The 18,133-nt window shown below is 39.1% G+C and overlaps 1 protein-coding gene across 7 annotated transcripts in view; it reads right to left on the bottom strand.

The window, feature by feature from the left end:
• The window catches only part of LOC149027134 (uncharacterized), a 39,661-nt gene that overhangs the window by 7,391 nt on the left and 14,137 nt on the right, over positions 1-18,133 (bottom strand). For 6 of the 7 annotated variants that reach the window (XM_089159553.1, XM_089159561.1, XM_089159591.1 and 3 more), the window contains 6 exons: positions 17,260-17,333; positions 10,575-10,661; positions 9,969-10,074; positions 5,281-5,391; positions 4,661-4,737; positions 1,013-1,079 (listed from right to left, as the gene is read on the bottom strand). In XM_089159553.1, coding sequence (XP_089015679.1) covers positions 1,013-1,079; positions 4,661-4,737; positions 5,281-5,391; positions 9,969-10,074; positions 10,575-10,661; positions 17,260-17,333 — 522 coding nt within the window. The remainder of the gene's footprint in view (positions 1-1,012; positions 1,080-4,660; positions 4,738-5,280; positions 5,392-9,968; positions 10,075-10,574; positions 10,662-17,259; positions 17,334-18,133) is intronic. The other variant, XM_089159569.1, reaches the window with a different exon arrangement.

Raw genomic sequence — 18,133 nt, 5'->3', positions numbered from 1 at the left:
TGAGAATTTGCAGAAATCAGAAATACTTTAGTAGCATCAAAATCAGGTCTCAGAATGGACCCAAACTAGGGTAGAGCTCTCTTACTAGGTAACTCCTGAAAACCCTAAAGGTTGGGCCTGATCTGATGAACAGAGTAGCTTGCAGTTGCAGATCTTTGATACTGAATTGAAACTAAAACAGGGGACACACATGTAATCATCCATGTGAGTATCAGAGAAACTTTAAACAATTCGATAAATTACTCAATATACAACCCCAGATCGGACAATATAAACAGAACAAAATCAAAAGTTAAAACTATGAATAAGTAACAATCAATGAATTTAGATAACGGAAGTTGGGTACGGAAACAGGGCACAATAAAAGAACTCTAGCTTCCAAAGAGAAAACAGAATGCTGCTGCCAAGCTCCACTCTGTCACCTGACCTCACGGTCATATTGGCGGAAACTAGTACCATAAAACTTCAAATAATAAGAGCTTTTCACTCTTTAGATTGAAACAACAAAACAAACTCATTTTCTAAGTAGGAAGCATAAGTCCTAATGAAACACTGACATGTCTGTTAACCGCTAACATAGCTTAAAGAAATCATTACTTAAATTAGGATTATAAATAGAAAATAATTAGTTAATTCCCAAGAGGCTGGACCAAGTCAATGATTGGGCTGGGAGCCTGTTGCTCCTTCTGTTATTGTGGACACAAGAACCCACCTCTGCATCATGGGCACACCATTGATTTGCCTCCCCCCCCCCCCCCCCCCCCCCCCCAAAAAAAAAAAACCCCATTGTGAGCCACATGACAATCAATCCAGATGGCATCAGCCATTGAGGCATAGAAACATGCCTTAAATAAGATGTGATGTTACATGTGTCTTTTAAAGAATGCCGCATCTGCTTTTGTTTCTCAAACGCATTTACTAAATGCGAAAGTTAACTGGTTTCAAGTAGTCCTGCAACAGTTATCCAACAAGAGCAATTAAGAAAAGAGTAATAACTCTGGAAGTACTCTACCTTCTCAGTTTCACCAACTTCATTAGCTTTTGCCACACGAAATTTAAAAGCCTCTTCTCTCTGGTGTCTGTTCAGAATATGGAGAAAAAGCATAAGAGATTTTCTTCTTTTCGGTTTTGGGGGGTGATTTTCAGATGATGAAATACCATCCATCAAAGAAAAATTGTCTTGGTGGTAGTGAGGAACTTTCCAAAATTGCTACCAATCAAACTTACATACAATAAGTCATCAAAAAGTTCAAGAATACATGGCAGGTTGGTCTTAGAAACTATAAGGTGAGTTGGAGGAGGTTCATAGAGAGTGGTTTTAAACTCAACCTTGGAGAAGCAAATGTTGGAACCTCCAAGCTCTTGAGCCTCTAAATATAAGCGTACACAGAACCAACAGATATATATAATAAGCTCTAAGGGCATTTATGTCATTACTACAGATTCTGGAAAATACAGAACTATATAAAAAGACAACAATAATGAAAAAAAGAGGATCCAGGAACCATCATCTTTGTAATTTGACATTTATTGATTTCACAAGAGTAAGAGCAACAATTTATGGGGGGGGGGGGGGGGAAGAGAAGCATGCAGTCCCTCAATTCCACGTCTCTCAAATGAGATGAGATTTAATGCTTTAAAAAAAATGAAGAAAGGAAAGCAAAGATCCTGCCAACACCTACGACCACAGCAGATTGAGCCAGTGCATAGACACCAGAACATGCATTTCTAGGTTGGTAGGAGGACAACTAGAAGCCAATAATGAGGATCTTCTATTAATAGGGTTGTCAGCTAGGACAAAAAATCTCTTCTTCTTCTTTTTCTTTTTCTTTTTTTGGGTTGGGGGAGGGGAGGGGTCAAATTAGGGCTGGGGTTTAGTTGGGTCTAGAGTTGAATGGTTGGGTTAGGTGAAGTTAATGTAGAGGAGTCTTCCAGTGAGGCAGTTAAGTTTAATAGTTGGATGTGTGCTAGAATGAATCAGGATCAAGGTCAGCGTAGGGTGTTGGGATTTTATAAGACAAAATGATAAAATCTAGGCTTAAGCCTACTTTTCAGGATGCTAAGACAAGATTAGGAGTTAAATGAGAAAATTTGTAAATCTCGGGTATGACTGAGATCTCGGTCCAACCCATGTTATAAAAGGCCCAAATCTCACTTGAGTCAAGTTATCTCAACGAGATCTCAGTGTTCTCGCTTCCTCCCTCTGCTGTCTTGCTGGATTTGGTCTTTTTACAGAAATTTTTGCCAGAGTTTTGGACAGAACACCTCCTAGTCTTCATCAACAACCCTCCCACAACATTTACAACAAAGATTCAAGTGGCTGTCAAGCAAATCTTGAAGAAAGGTAAAACATCATCAGAAAATTGATTTTCTTCAAGAACTATGTTCTACACTTGTTCCATATTATTGAGTAATACTTACCAGCCACCACTTCTCAACATTTCAGTATAAGGTTTGAACTTTGAACAAACACTTTGATGGTTTGATTAACACATATACTAGTACCTTAATTGCTTCACTTTGGCTATCAATATGATAGTTTCCAATTCAACTTATAGTGTCTCAGTGTCTTCATTTATATCAAGACATGGCTATGTGTTGTATGTTCTACATCTTCACTTCTTCAGTTCCTTGATTTCAAACTTAGGTTTGAAATCGAACTCACATTTACACTTGTTTTTTCAAAAAATCTAAGGCCACCACTACGTTTAGAGGCCTAAAATAAGCTGGATACCAACTTCCAACTCCAACAGAGCCCTAAATCCCACTGTGATGGCCTACCAAGTTAGGTCAAGAAGGGTAGAATGTTTTCTCCATCTTGCCAAGATCTCATGAAATCTCATTTTTCTGTGATCGATCTCAGGAATACAATTCAAAGGTGGAAGGGATGTTAAGGTTTGAGGGTTAAAGGATTGGGACAACGGGTCGGGGGTGGGGTGAACCAACTTATTGTTGTTATTGAATTTATCGGCAACATGAATACGAAAAAAAATCAGACCTTGGACCAAAACATGTAGAGGGCCTAAAACGAACCAACCAAGCTTCAAACCCAGAGATTCGATGGAATTCACAGTTTAAAAACCTGGCTGATTGATGTGAACAGGGTTGAACCCCTGGGCAAAACCCTAAAGTGAGCCATCTAGGGCTGGCCAAACCCTAAAGAGGGCATTTTGATCAAAACCAGCCCTAAATGATTGCTGGTTTTTATTTTCAGAATTTTTTCTTCTATTTTCTGGAGAGTTTCAGGCAGTTAGGAAGTGCAGTTTGAGTTAAATAATGATCTTTGAGTCATTAGTTCCTTTAATTCCAACACATGTCAATTAGAATTTTCAATAAAATGGAATTTAGCATGTGTCAATTAGAGTTTCAGTTAATTAGAATGTTATTTGAGCATGTGTCAATTAGAGTCCATTAGATCGTTTATTGATTGGTCGTTTGAGATTAATGTGGTGGGATCCTAATCTATAAAGGAATCCCACTTGAAAGTCAGCGTCTTTTAGTAGGCTATAAGTAACCTATTCTTTCTTTTTAATTCTTAAAATCTGACTATTGAATAAGAATATTGAGTTTGGTAGACAGTAGTTCCTGTTTGAGGGGGCCACAGCTGATTTTTCAGTCAAGTTTTCTTCTTCAAGATCAGCAACTCTGTCTAGCACTCTTCTTAAACAATTCCAGCAGGCGTATTCTCCAAGTGAAGCATCCTAAGCCCCCACCCCTTCTCCTCTCCCATCACAAAGCTCCCCCACCCCTTCCCCTTCAGTCGCAGCCCCTCCCTGCCCCTCCCCCACCTCCCTAAACCCCCACAAGCCCTTCCCCTCCCCTCTGCTCCCCTGTTCTGTGCAGGTGTTCCCACCCCTTTCCTCTGCTGCCACGGTGTGGCAGCAGCCTTCCCAGACCCCCACAACATTCCAGCCCCTCCCCCACCGCTTATGACCCCTCTAGGCCATTCCCCTACCCCTCCCAACCCTAGGGTACCCGGTGGCGGTTGTTCCGGTCAAGCACTCTCTTTTCTTTGTCCAATTCCGTCTTACCAACCCGCGAAGGGTTGTGCTGCTGAACCAGGTATGAAGAATGAATCTATATTTGTGCACAGAAGTTGCTGGCTGGCAGCCTCTCAACTGTTCGAGCGCAAGGCAGTGGTTGGTTCCAATTCGACAAGGGTAGAATACCTGGTTGAAGGTCCAGTACAGTAGGTAGCAGGCGTGTTCATTTTGGCTCCCGAGCGAGAACGTAAAGGAGAGGAGCGAAAGCCACTCGACTGTAAGGAGAGGAGCGAAAGCCACTCGACTGTAAGGAGAGGAGCGAAGCCAAGCAGAGGAGCTTTTTGCAACCAACTACTTAACTAGTCCGGAGCAATATCCCTATGCTATGAAAAAGAAAGATGAAAAGAAGAAAGAAGAAAGAAAAAGAAAAGAATAAAGAGGCATGAGGAGATAGAAAAATTATTGTCAGCCCATAAGAATTTGTTAAAAACCTTTCCTATTCACCCCATATTATTTTGTTCCCTCCCATCTGTATGATTTAGGAATCTGGATGCATCCTACATAATGTTCTTTTTGCTGGATGCAGGATCATTCATTTACTAATTCTAGATCTTGATTCAATGGAAGAGAGAAGGAAGACACGTAAATAGAACAAGTTGCCAGATACTATTCCAGACCTGTGATCTGAAATGCGCTTTTCATCCTTCGAGATGGAATTAGCAAGAGACTCTGCTAGTGTTTTCAACTTATCAACCTGCATATTGTTTACAGAAATCAAATAAGTGAACAAATTCACAAAACTATCTGTTTGGGTGTTGGGAGTTCTAGAATTCTAGAATTCTAGTCACATTGATTTGAGGTTTTGGGTTGATTTTACACCACAGGTCCTTTTTATCCTTCCTAAGTTGTCCATCCACATGTAGAGCCAAGAAGGCCAAAGCTACACATGAATTGAAGTGTTGAAACACAGGGAGTTGCCATCTCATCAGTTCAATTCAACTTTAATCCAAACCATCTCAAAATGAACCAAGTAAAGAAACATACTAACTAATCCCGTATACAACCTTATTGCCCCTAATTAGGCCCAAAAAAGTGACCTGTTACACTGAAAACCACAGGATCAAAGTCCCAAGATGTATATAATCCGACCCGATACTTATTCCTAAGCAGAAAAGCCTCACACAATTTTAAATGTCGACTGAAAAAATAAGAGCATCGGCTATAAGCAACAAACAACATGGAGTTGCATTAACAATTGGGTATTAAACAAATATATAGTAAGAAGCAGAAAGTGTGCCTTCTTAGCATGGATCTCGGGTGAGTCTCCATTGTTCAGCGACTTCTTCTTTAGCAAGAGTGCTTCCAATCTAGAACACAGTCGAACTTCAGCAAGTGCTTCTTTTAAAGCCTGTGAGAATTCAAGCACAACCCACGATAAACTTGGAATAGGAGACATTTTAGAAAACAAGGAAAATGTACTTATGCAAGCTAATGCATACAGAACCCACAATGAAAACTCCTCCATGTAAATTCAAAGGCTATTGTTTACTAATTAATTAAAAACGGACGGTCAATCCACTTCCTCATTCCCCCATTTCTCTTGTCCAGACTGCAGCTTTCCCTACATTATTGTTTGGATCTATGTAACCGTCCCCAAAAAATTGGGACATGGCTGTCTTCTTGTTGTTTTTCCAAGAAATTCATTGGCAGTAAGGAACACAAAGATGTTTTTTATGTCCCCACTAACAAGCAACCCAGTAATACAGTACCTGGCAGCATAATATCAAGAGAAGAATCCGTGACTTCTGAAATTCCAGATTCCTAGTTTCTCTGGGAATCATAGTCTCACAAGGAATCATATTGCTATTCTACTCTGAAGTTCTGCTAAGCTAGAGTTCTATCTTTCTCTTTCTCTTTTGATTGTATTTATGTATCCAAGCTCAGGTTGGACTAGTAATCTATTAGTCCAGTCCTGTTATGAGTTGACTTCTTTCCTAATGTAAAGTCCAAGTTGATTTAGACTCTTTTATAGTCATGTTATGAGTTAATAGTTAGAGAGTGTATTCTTACTTTTGTACCCAGCCATCAAGGCGTACGACGAATAAAGCTAGACCTCGCTCCAATGTTCCATGTGATTCCAAACAGATTTTGGTAAGACGACAACATGGAATTAGTGGGATTCCAATTTGGTTTTAAATCAGATGCTCGGTCCATATCGTTCTTCCTATTTCCATTCTTATCCAATGAGGTCAGCAGATTGGTGTTCTAACTTGATGTGAACACAGCAACCCCCCTTTGGCTTGAATCTCTCTTTGATTGATCAATCTGTGATATTCCGAATCCTGATTACTAATGGAATCGAAACGATCTCTACATTGATCAGAAGATCCTTTCAATTGGCTAAAATCCTTTACTTGAACGAAAATAGATCTTGTGGAATCGCATTGAATACTTGACGAACATTCCTTACCATGCTAAAAAACCGATCCTTGATTACCAACCACATATTGTCTAGGGAAAGGCTACATCCAGTACTGGGCCACTGATTTGAGAGATACGCCCCAAGTTTTTTTCTTCAAGTGTGGAAACTCCAGAACCAGAGGTGGTAGGGTTGATTATCATAATAATAAAGTGAAATATGTATACAATAAAAACCCATGGTAAAATGCTCGCCCGTAACCTAGCAGATAAAGAACATTATTTTGTTTTAGGGATTGGCGACTATAGTTCGTTTTAGGGATTGGCGACTTATCCATTCAATGACTTTAACACTGGATGTTCCCAAAATGGCGGGTCGAGTGAATTCAATACAATAATAGACGTTTATTGGCTGGTTGGATTCCAGCGTTGAATAGGTCGGCGGATAAGAATATTTGTCCATCAGTAATGGAAATTACATTAGTAGGAATATAAGCCAAAACGTCTCCCGATTGAGTCTCAACCATAGAACAAAATTCCGTCGAAACTTCTGAAATTTCCACCAAAATTTCCCATTTTGGGAACCTAGAAACGAAAAACTAAGGGACCAAAAAAATCCCAAGTTTCGATCGAAATAGTCGAAACTTCGTCGAAACTTGTCGAAACCTGGTTCAACCTAGCTAGTTCATGAGAAAAAAAATTCCCAAATTTCATGGGAAACATGAAAAATTTCGTGGAAACCTAGGACTTTCTCCTGCAAGTTTTGTAGCTTTCCCAAATGTTCAATTTTTTTTGTTTCTTTCATGTTTCCTCAAATACCACGACAAATATCCCCTCAATCAAGACTTCCCTATCCAAATTGCGTATTCCCTCAGACTGGTTATCTTAGGCATGTTGATGACCAGACTTATAAAGTTATAGTTGTCGATTACCTTGACAACCATAGGCATAAAATGTCATGGGATGTCTATGTTCGTTGGTTGGAGGAGAGGATGTTACACGCATAATACTACTCAGCTCACAGATAGATCCACTCTTGGCACTCCTCTTGGCACTAAGTTGTACTTTCCTTTTATTGTCAGTTACTTTGTATTTGATGTTTTGAAGTTAGAAATTATATATTGAATGTTATACACTTAAGTAGTTAAGTTTATAGTGTACTTCTCAGACAACTCTACATTGATGTGTACATTGAATGACATATTTACATTGACTTTTTTAGCAAAATACAGCCAATGTGTTCTTTATACTCTAATTAGCTTAAATGCAAAGTCTCACCCTAAAATATTCCCTAAAACCTGTCGAAACTTAGGTAAACTTGCACGAAAAAGCCCCAAGTTTCCTTGAAATTTTCCAGTTTCCCACCTAAGTTTCCCATTTTCAACTCGTCGAAACTTGAGTTTCCCTCGAATTTTTTTTTCTATGGTCTCAACTATTGGTAAAGCGGTCATACTTCCTTCACCTAAACAAGAACTTAATTTAGTGGCTCTTTCTGAACGTTCCCATTGGCGTGCTTCCAGCAGGAATTGAACCTACGAATTTACCAATTATAAGTTGGGGCTTTAACCATTCAGCCATGGATGCTTAACAGGGATCATCATACATCATGAATAACCCAATTCCAATTGAAATGAAATCTTTAGGAGGAATCAATGAAAAAGAGAGTACTTGGGTTCTCCCAATAACTAAAAAGTGTATCATGTCTGAATCTAACTGAGGTTTGCGGTGGTGGAAGAACCAGATCGGAAAAAAGAGGGATTCTAGTTGTAAGATTGCTGATGAGACCGTAGCTGGAATTGAGATCTCATTCAAAGAGAGAGATATCAAATATATGGAGTTTCTTTTTGTATCCTATACGGACCAATTGAAGTGGAGGGTTTCTTCAAACAACAAGGAGCTAAGTCAACTAATCAATCAAATGATATTGAGCACATTTCCCGTCTCTTCTCGAGAAAGAAGTGGAGTATTTCTTATCTAACATATTCATACCTAATGATTTTCCACAAAGTGGTGGCGAAATGTATAACTTGTACAAATCTTTCCATTTTCCAATTCGATCCGATCCATTCGTTCGTAGAGCTATTTACTCGATCGCAGACATTTCTAGAACAGCCGTAGCGAAGGGGCAAATAGTCAATTTTGAAAGAACTTATTGTCAACCTCTTTCAAATTTGAGTCTATCTGATTCAAAAGGGAAGAACTTGCATCAGTATCTCAATTTCAATTCAAACATGGGTTTGATTCACTATCTATGTTCTAAGAAATAAGCATCAATGGCTGAATGGTTAAAGCACCCAACTCATAATTGGTAAATTCGTAGGTTCAATTCCTGTTGGATGCACGCCGATGGGAACGTTCAATAAGTCTATTGGAATTGGCCCTATATTAATGGAATGTCATCATCCATAAATAACGAAATGGTCTGGTATATTCATACCATAACATATGAACAGTAAGAACTAGAATTCTTGGGGCCCCCAAAACCCACCTTAACATGCAGGCCAAACCCCATTCCAAGGGTATTTTGATAATTTTTCCAGCCCTTTTTGGGCTCAAGATGAGTCAGGTTGGAACCCCCTCAATCCAAGGGTTATATCATTTTTTTTATTTTTTTTGGGTTAGTATTTTGTGAGTTGTATAAGAGTCCCAGTCCATTGTAATTTCTTAATTTGAGTTGTGTTTGAATTGGGTAGGTTGAGGATAAGATAAGACTCTTTAACAAAGAGGGTTCTTATCTTTTAGGAGTTTACTTTTGCTTAGAATTTGTCTTTATTAGTGGCAGTTAGTTGCTTGGGTAAGGAGCCTTTTCCTAAAAATTTGACTCCACTAGATAAGGCAGTCTTTTATTTCAAGAAGTCTTTTATTTAGGTGGTTGTTAAGTTGGTCTCTAAGTCTTACTTGAGTTTGAGTCAAGTGCTTCTTTCTTTGTAAAGGCTATAAATAGCCAAGTATTCTCTGTAGTTCTGCAGTTTGGAAGATTAATAAAGTTGTTGAGTTTGGGATCAGGGTTTCCTAGTTGAGGGGGCCCCGCTTGAGTAAGAGTAGTGCAAAGATCAGCCTCTTCTTCTTCATTCCAGCCTTCCACAGTCAAGAAACAAGCAGCCCAGTCAACTACAGCAGCAATCCAAGTAAGTATACCCTCCCCACCTCCCTTAGGTCCACCCCACCTCACCCCCGTCCCTCCCCTGTTCAATCATATTTAAAGAAGTAGCAACATCTGACCAGCAACCATTTCTATTTGAGTTGTTGACCACCGCATTTCTGGTTTCCAAATGAGTTTCAGAACCTAAGGCGTCTAAATTTCATCACCCTGGCCAATTTCCTTTTGTCCTGTTTCATAAAAGCCAAATTGTCATGGTAGACAAAATTGATTCACCAAAAGAATACAGCATCCTAGCGCACAACCAATATGTTGCAATAGCACCACTTAATCACTCTGCCAAGGCTTGGCCACTCAATTCCTTCACTATTGAAGCATAACAGTTATGCAACAGATGGCATAGATATTATTTATCAGAAAAGTTGAGATCATGTTAAGCTCAACAGATACAAATGTAGAAGACTTACATTAGTTGTTCTCTCAGCTGTTTCTGCAGGACCTTCAGTTGAGGACAGCTGGGTTTCTCTCACTCCACTAACTTTTTCCTGCAAACTTGAAACTTCAGCATCTATCCTGCAGCCATAAAGTGGAACATAATAAGGGGGACGCAAACAAACATAACCAAAAAGAAACAGATAAAATTATGAGCGACAGACAAACCATACAAATATCTGTAACTTCTCTTTTTCTGTAAATAAAGGACATCTAAAAGGAAATTTGTACACCCAAAATGAGACAAATAGTGTAAGCATGTACCTAATAAGCAACATGATATTAAGACCTGAATCCAAAAAAGAACAGAAATCTTGCCCTCAATATGACACTGAAAACTTTTCGGAGTCAAATCTCAAGCCAAAGGCCCTCTGAAAATTTCTTCAGTGTGAGAAAGTTGTACTCTGACGGTCTTTTACCATAAGCTATCCTAATTATAATATTGATGGTTGAGTCAAGTGCATAAACTAAATCGTAACTTTTTCTAACCATCTTCTCTTCTGATGTACATAAATGTTTTCGATCTCTAGCCATTTATTATTTTCATGATACACTTAAGATGATAGAAAGAATGTTTGAACCTGCAATCTAACTCCTTACTGATCTGCAGCTTTTGTTTCTTCCCTTCATTCCTGTGTTTAACTTTTCTAAGGGATAAGTTCCACCTTCTGCACATTAACAAAAATACATCCTGTTTTCCTCAGTGTGGACCACAACCAGTTCAGTTATCCGAAACTATTCTATACTGATATGCTATTGTGAAACTCCCTGTCAATATGTAATGCAAAACAGAAAAGATATGGGTGACCGTGGGTGTAAGCATGTGCTTCAGTTCACATGAAACCAGTATCCGACCATCCATATTTCCTACATAGAAAAAAGGAAAAATCAATTAAAAAAAATTCCAAGGGTCAAAACATTCGTGTGATATTGCACCAAACAGCATGAGGAGACACTAGAATGATGACTGATACAACAACAGGAGGCCTTTTCTCAACTAAATGGGGTTGGCTAAATGGATCATTGTCTTCCAATCAGCTTTTTTTGAGGCCCTACTATACACAAAGCCTAAGATATGCATAGCCTTTCTCACCACCTCTCTTAAGGTTATCTTAGGTCTGCCCCTAGTTCTTCCAATTCCTTCAATCTCAATTAGATCACTTCTCTGCACACGGGCATTTAAAGGCCTCCATTGAAAAGTGGTTGTGCGACTTTCTCGTAGCTTATCATTTATCAAAGTTACTCTCAGTCTAGCTCTAATATGACCATTCCTTACCTTATACTTCCTAGTTTTGACACTCGTCCATCTTAGCACCCTCATTTCTACTCATGGAAAAATTTTCGGTCGAAATTACCGAAATACCCGGTAAATTTGAAAACGAAATGAAATCTAAAATATTTCCCTAAGGTCAAATGTTTCGACCGAAACGTACAGAAATTTCAATCGAAATATACCGAAATTTCGGTACCGCTATGTTTCGGCCGAAACGACACACTCCTATGTTATAAAATCAATTGTTTTGAGCAGAAACTTCAGAATTTCAAATTTTCACTACTTCGGTAGTTTTGCCTGTGGAGATTTCGACACCTTTCGAAAAACAAAATTTGAATTTTGCTGCTTTCATCCCTCATTTCACCTAATTTTTGGAACTCCATTTCATTCAAACACTAGATTTGGTCCTCCATTGGTGGATTTTCTCAAATCTTGCAAAGTGAGTAATCAACTTCCTCATTTTTTTATTTTTGTTTTGTTTGTGCCTTAAATCTTCTTGGATTGCTTCCAATTTAAGTATGTTTATTCTAGAGTGTTGATTAATTAGACTTAAGAATAAAAGATTATTACCAACGGGGGTTGGTCCAAGTGGTAAGCAGCTTGGTCCGCTTAAGCAAGGTTCCGGTATCGAAACCTTGTGGATGCAAAAAGTCCCCGCTGGGAGACTCACCCACCACAGCCAAGTGTGCGACCAGGGTCGAACACCGGATTAGTCAGGGCAAAGCCTTGGAAACCGGGGTTGGCAACCAAAATAAATAAATAAATAAAATATTATTATTATAAGCGTGTATGTAATTTTTGGAGCATATTATGGAGCTTTTAAAGAAACTTAGTCTGTATTTCTTGTATCAGGCACTCTCTTTCAAAGATGTCAAACATACTTGGCAACATGGGAGGCCACTGACAGCTGATAGGAATAAGACTAAGTGTAATTACTGCAAGAAACAAATAGGAGGTGGGGCCACTAGACTATAGGTTCATATAGCTAGGGGAGATAAAATAAGATGCACCAAGGTGCGCTCAAATGTGAAGAAGGCAATGGCCTCATACTTGGCAGGGGGAAGCAAAAAAGGAAAGAGAAGAGATTATAGAGGGAGGAGTTCGAGGATGCATGCCTAAATAATCTTCCAAAGCTAAGAGAGCAAAATTTTGATCCAGAGCAGCCAAGAGAGTATGGATGTGACCCTGACCTAGAGTCCGCACAGATTAGGAGGGCAATGATGATGAGTAGGGAGCAGGCAAGGATTGATGACATGAGGAGGCAGCAAAGGGCTATGGGTTGCAAGTCCTCTAGACAGCCAAGAAGCATGGGAGGCACAGACAGCTCCCAAGTCCTTATGAGGAGTCAGAGTGTGAGGCAAGAGGTTCTTATCCCACGGGCCCCAACAAGGGTTCGAGTTTCATCAGCACATTCTATAGATCCGGATCTGGAGATTTTTCACAATGATCCGGATCTGGAGATTTTTCACAATGATCCGGCCCTATTGAGGAGACCTGAGCAAAAGCAGAGAAAGTTGAATCACTTGTAGAGGAGTGTAAAGGAGAAAGTGGGGATGGCTTTCTCCAAGTGGGCTATGTATCATAGTATTCCAGCACATACAACACAAGAGCCCTACTATAGGGAAATGATTAAAGAAATAGTTAGGGCTGGGAGTGGTGTATAGGGGCCCACCCCACATGAAATATATAATGTCTATTTGCCTAAAGCATAAAGAGGACTTGAATGAGTACATTAATGGATTCAAGCCCATGTGGGCTCATTATGGAGTGACTGTAATGGTTGGTCGTTGGACTGATCCCACTAAAAAGTTCATCATCAGTTTTATGTTGAATTGTGATGGGAAGGCAGTGTTCTTCAAGTCAGTAGATGTATCCAGTGAGAAGAAGGATGCAAAATACATTTACAAATTATTAAAGCAAGTGGTGAAGGAGGTTGGAGTGGAGAATGTGATCCAAATTGTAAATGATAATGGCTCCAACTACAAGAAAGTTGGGTTGAAGATAATGCAAAACCCCAGGTATCAAAACATACTTCTACTTCTAGTATTAATTTTCATTTTTGAAAACATATTACAATATTACATTACATGTACTGATATACATTTTGTGGCTTTATATTAATGCCTTGATAGACAAATATAGGCTCTTTTGGACTCCATGTGCTGCTCACTACATTGACCTGATGCTAAATGATATGCGGAAGGTCAAGCTTGAGAAGAAGATTGTGGAGCAAGCATAACAAGTTAGTAGCACCTTCATCTCTAACCACACCTATGCACTAAAGATGATGAGGGACAGGCGGCAGGGTGACTTAGCGAGGCCAGGCATAACCAGATTTGCTACCAATTGGATAGCATTGCAGAGCTTTGAGAGTAAGAAAACAGGCCTTAAGAGCATGTTTGCACCGGAGCAGTGGTTTAGCTAGGAAGGCTCTTCATCCGTAGGAAGGAGAGTACAGTTGACCATACTCAATGACAGGCTCTGGAATAATTTGAGGATAGTGATGAAGATGCCTGAGCCTGTGATGCATGAGTTAAGGATGGTAGATCATTAAAAAAGACCTACTCTACCACACATATGGGCTACAGTAGATAGAATGAAACAGCAAGTTGCTTAGGTCTACCCACACGGCAACAAGAAAATCCTCAACATCATCCAAGTTAGATGAGAGTCTATGTTGCCGCATCCACTACATAAGGTTAATGAGTTGTTAAGTTTAATAATCAATTTAATTTTCATTATATTATCAGTTTATCACACTATTAAGTATTGACTATTTCCTCTTATTATTAATTCACAAAGACATCCTTGGGATAAGGCAAGATTTGATAGATGCAGTCTAAATTGTAGTGGAGAGGTTGGAACTGGATCCATCTAAACATACAGTCATCCTTATGGAGATGAGATTGTGATTTGATATTCACAATTCATAGTTTTATGCTAAGTTATTAAGTATTAACCTAGTTTTTTTTTGTTTTCTTTATATAATATAATAATATATGAAGGCATTTAGAGATACCACTGGGAGTTTCGATCGTTCCATGGCCATCTCGAGACGGGAATCCGCTCCTGGGGTAAGTTAATTTATTACATATATAAATATTTATATTCTATCTTTTAGTTAGTTATTTAAGTATTAATTGGAGTCTGTGTTTGTTGCAGCTGAATGGTGGTCGCAACTTGGTCGTGACTCACCCCATTTAAATACGATTGCTGCAAAGTGCTCTCCCAGACATGTTTTGCCACTGGTTGTGAGCAAAATTGGAGCACCTTCAACCTCATCCACTCAAAGAGGAGCAACCGATTGGGTATGAAGCATTTAGAGGACCTTGTCTATCTACACTATAATATGAGACTGAAGGAGGATCATATTAGTAGGGGCTAGACAGAGAGTAATAATATTAACATGGCTAACAGATTTGAAATGGATGATGATGATAACCCACTAGTTGACTGGATCAGGGACAGTGGAGAGCCCTTTTTGGATAAGGAGGAAGGTTGTCCCAGCAGACAGATTGCAAAGGAGATGGGGGCTAATGTAGCGGACTTCATGACCCAAGAGGGGAGTGCACATGTAGCGCCCACCCGTCCCTTCGTGCCACACCCTAGTACATCCACCTAGAGTGAGGATTTGATTGTCTGGTCCGACACCAAGGATGATGCAACTCAGACCCCCGATGACAACGACGATGGTGGTGATGACGACAACGACGATGATGATGGTGGTGGAGGGGATGAGGAGGGTGTTGGACCTCATAATCAAGATTCAGCTAATCCTAGGGCCACCACCACTAGTAGTACGTGAGAGTCAGGGAGGGGGAGGACGACCATCGAGATTCATAGGCGAGAGTCAATTCACCAATACGACATAGGATTCAGACCATAGTGGAGCTACATCTAGAGGCAAAAATGTTTGTCGACATATTCAAGGAAAGGGAAAGGGAGACAGCACGGAAGACATGCCATCATATGGGTCTTACAGTGCTGCTGATGTGGAGAGCTTGGCAGGCTCTATGAGATCAATGAGCATAATTGATTCCAAAGACTCCACTCCAGAGGATCCAGATGGCATAGGCCTACTAAGTCCTCATATAATACTACTATTGAGAATATTGGTTCTACTAGGTTAACTTTGGAGCTTATGGTCATGGACCTTATGGTGTCCCTCCTGGCTATTAGACTTAAGGTCAGCCACCAGTAGAGCCTTATGGTCATGGAACTTATGGTGTCCCTCCCACCGTCACCTATCGGAGTCAGCCACTGGAAGCTTACAGTCATTGGAGCTTATGGTGTCCCTGCCTCTACCAATGACTAGGGTATTTCTTCATTTGTTGAGCAGATCTTCCACTCTATACCACAACCACCACCAACCCTTCCATATGCAGTTGAGCCAATTCCTTATCCGGAGATTCCTAACTTCCCAGCATTAGGACATCTTAGACATGTGGATGAGGCCACATACGGAGCTGTATATATGGAGCAAACATCATCGGATGTGTATTGTCATTTGTATGGGTACAGAGGGAAGGGGGAGACATGGAATAAGTAGACTTGTAATTAGTAATATTCTCGCTTCTTCTCATATATACTATATACTTGAATGTTACCTTTTTTTTGGTAACCTAGTAGTTCCATAGAGTTTATTATGCTTGAAATTGGTAGTATGCACAAATCCAGATCATTTTGAGTACACATGAGGCCCGAAACTATAGTTCGAAACTTCAGTAAAAAAATCACAAATTTAGACCGAAATTTCGGCCATTTCTTAGGCCGAAATTTTTTCCTTGTTTCTGCTACACTAAGTTTACCTAGAATGATGACTCTAATAAATAATAGTAATGGGCCGAAATTTTTTCCTTGTTTCTGCTACACTGAGTTTATCTAGAATGATGACTCTGATAAATAATAGTACATGGGCCGAAATTTTTTCCTAGAATGATGACTCTGATAAATAATAGTAAATTCAATTATGCCAAGCAGTTATGATCTACTTTTTTGGGTCATTTGTGTAAAACTCAGTTTTGCATCCAATTATTTGAGATGGCCTCTACCTACGAGAAGACCTCTTCATGACTTTCTTAAACTGAACAAGTCCACATCATGGAAATCAGCAATTAGCATTGACAAGTGACAACACATGCAGACCACTTCTGCTGAACAGGATGATTTGTTTACACTACAAGGAAGTTAAAACTTAAAAAGATTCTGATCCCCAAGAACTGATGGCAAAACAGTATTATGGATGGTTGAGAAAATATACATTTTCTGAAGAAATGGTTGTTGAATAGCATGAAACCTAACAGTCGTCCCAATTTTATGTTTTTAAATATTCCAAAAAGAGTCTGAGGCATTACATAATACATGAAATCCTTTATAAAGACAATCATGCATACATCAAGCCAAATGAAGATTGTTTTAAGGGATGTTGGAAGAACTAATTATGAACCACCTGATCTTCAAAGGAATGTGGCAAGAAGAGTTACAAAATGCATAGTTCTTATTCAGTCTCGAATTGAACATCAGCTCTTGAAGGACCAGCTTGTAGATTTATGGAAGCAAAGGTACTTGCCTATTAGCATTATGCACTTGGTACATTACAGTCAGAAAGTACAAAGACTTTCTCCTTGCATTTCCAAAATTAAGCCCATTACCAACATTGTGAAGCTTAAAAAGCATAAAAATTTCATAGGCATCTAAACAATAACAGTCAAATGAAACAAATATAAAAGATTTGGTAACTTAATAAATGGCAATAACTTGATCCTAGAAAGTCTCAAAATGAGGAGAGTAAAATTTGACAACATTAAGTGTCAAAGACTCTAAATCTATAATGCAAAAAGAAACACAATGGCAATTTCAATTTTGCACCATTGGGTCTGCCACACCACATAACAACTGCATAAAGAATGCTAGTATAACAGAAACGAACTAATATTGCACAGATAACGAGTTAATTGCATACAACGATGGGAAAAGAACTGTTCATTCGCTACCTTGCAAGATCAGCATTAATTTTCAACCCTGAAATTGCACCTTGAGCAAATTCGAGCAGCTCTTCACGTTTTACCTGACAGAAGTGCATACCTATTAAAAACAAATATTATGCACTCCTCCAACATTGCACATGAATACAGAACTTCAGCCCTTGAGTGAACAAAAAAAGCATTAAATACAACCATGGTGACAACTTACAAGCCCTACAATGATTAAGCATATCAACAGAATAAATTAAAACCACTTTAAAAGTCATTATCAAAACAAAGTTTTTCTTTTTTTGTCTTTTGGATGGCACTCATAATTGTCTATACCAGAAATCCAAGCAAGCACATGCACAATTGATACTGGCAAAGCTCTTCAATCAGGGAAGCAACCAAAGATCCATTTTTTCAGTTTTATTTTACCTCAACAACCAAGGTTGAGAACTTCCTTAACGAACAAAATGTTACCAAACCTTTTACTGACAGCTCCAACCCCCATTAATCCACGTTTTCATTCTTACCCCCATAGCTCCACTATGCAACATCTATAACTGCAAACCAACCCCCCCCCCCGGGAAAGGGGAAAAGAATAAGAGAAAAATTAATAGAGAGAGTACCTAAGCGTCATGCCTCTGTGTTATTTAATTGATCCCCAACGCCTTTTTCTTTTTCTTTTTTTTTTTTTTTTTTTGGGGGGGGGGGGGGGGACGGTGGGAGACAGATAAAAACATATGTAGAGAGAGATCTGAAAATTGAATAATCTTTCAACAAGACGGCATAATGAAAATGAAGTAGGAAATTAAAGCCTTAGAAATCATCATCATAAGGTATTTGTAAAGAAATGTTTCAATGAATTAATTTAGCAACAATAACCAAGGGTTTTCATTTG

This window comes from Hakea prostrata, chromosome 1 (assembly GCF_041222555.1).
Source record: "Hakea prostrata isolate BN-2017 chromosome 1, UWA_Hpros_2, whole genome shotgun sequence".
NCBI classification, from domain to species: domain Eukaryota; kingdom Viridiplantae; phylum Streptophyta; class Magnoliopsida; order Proteales; family Proteaceae; genus Hakea; species Hakea prostrata.
Note: the sequence above shows the minus strand (reverse complement) of the source record. Positions and strands in the feature narration are given on the sequence as shown.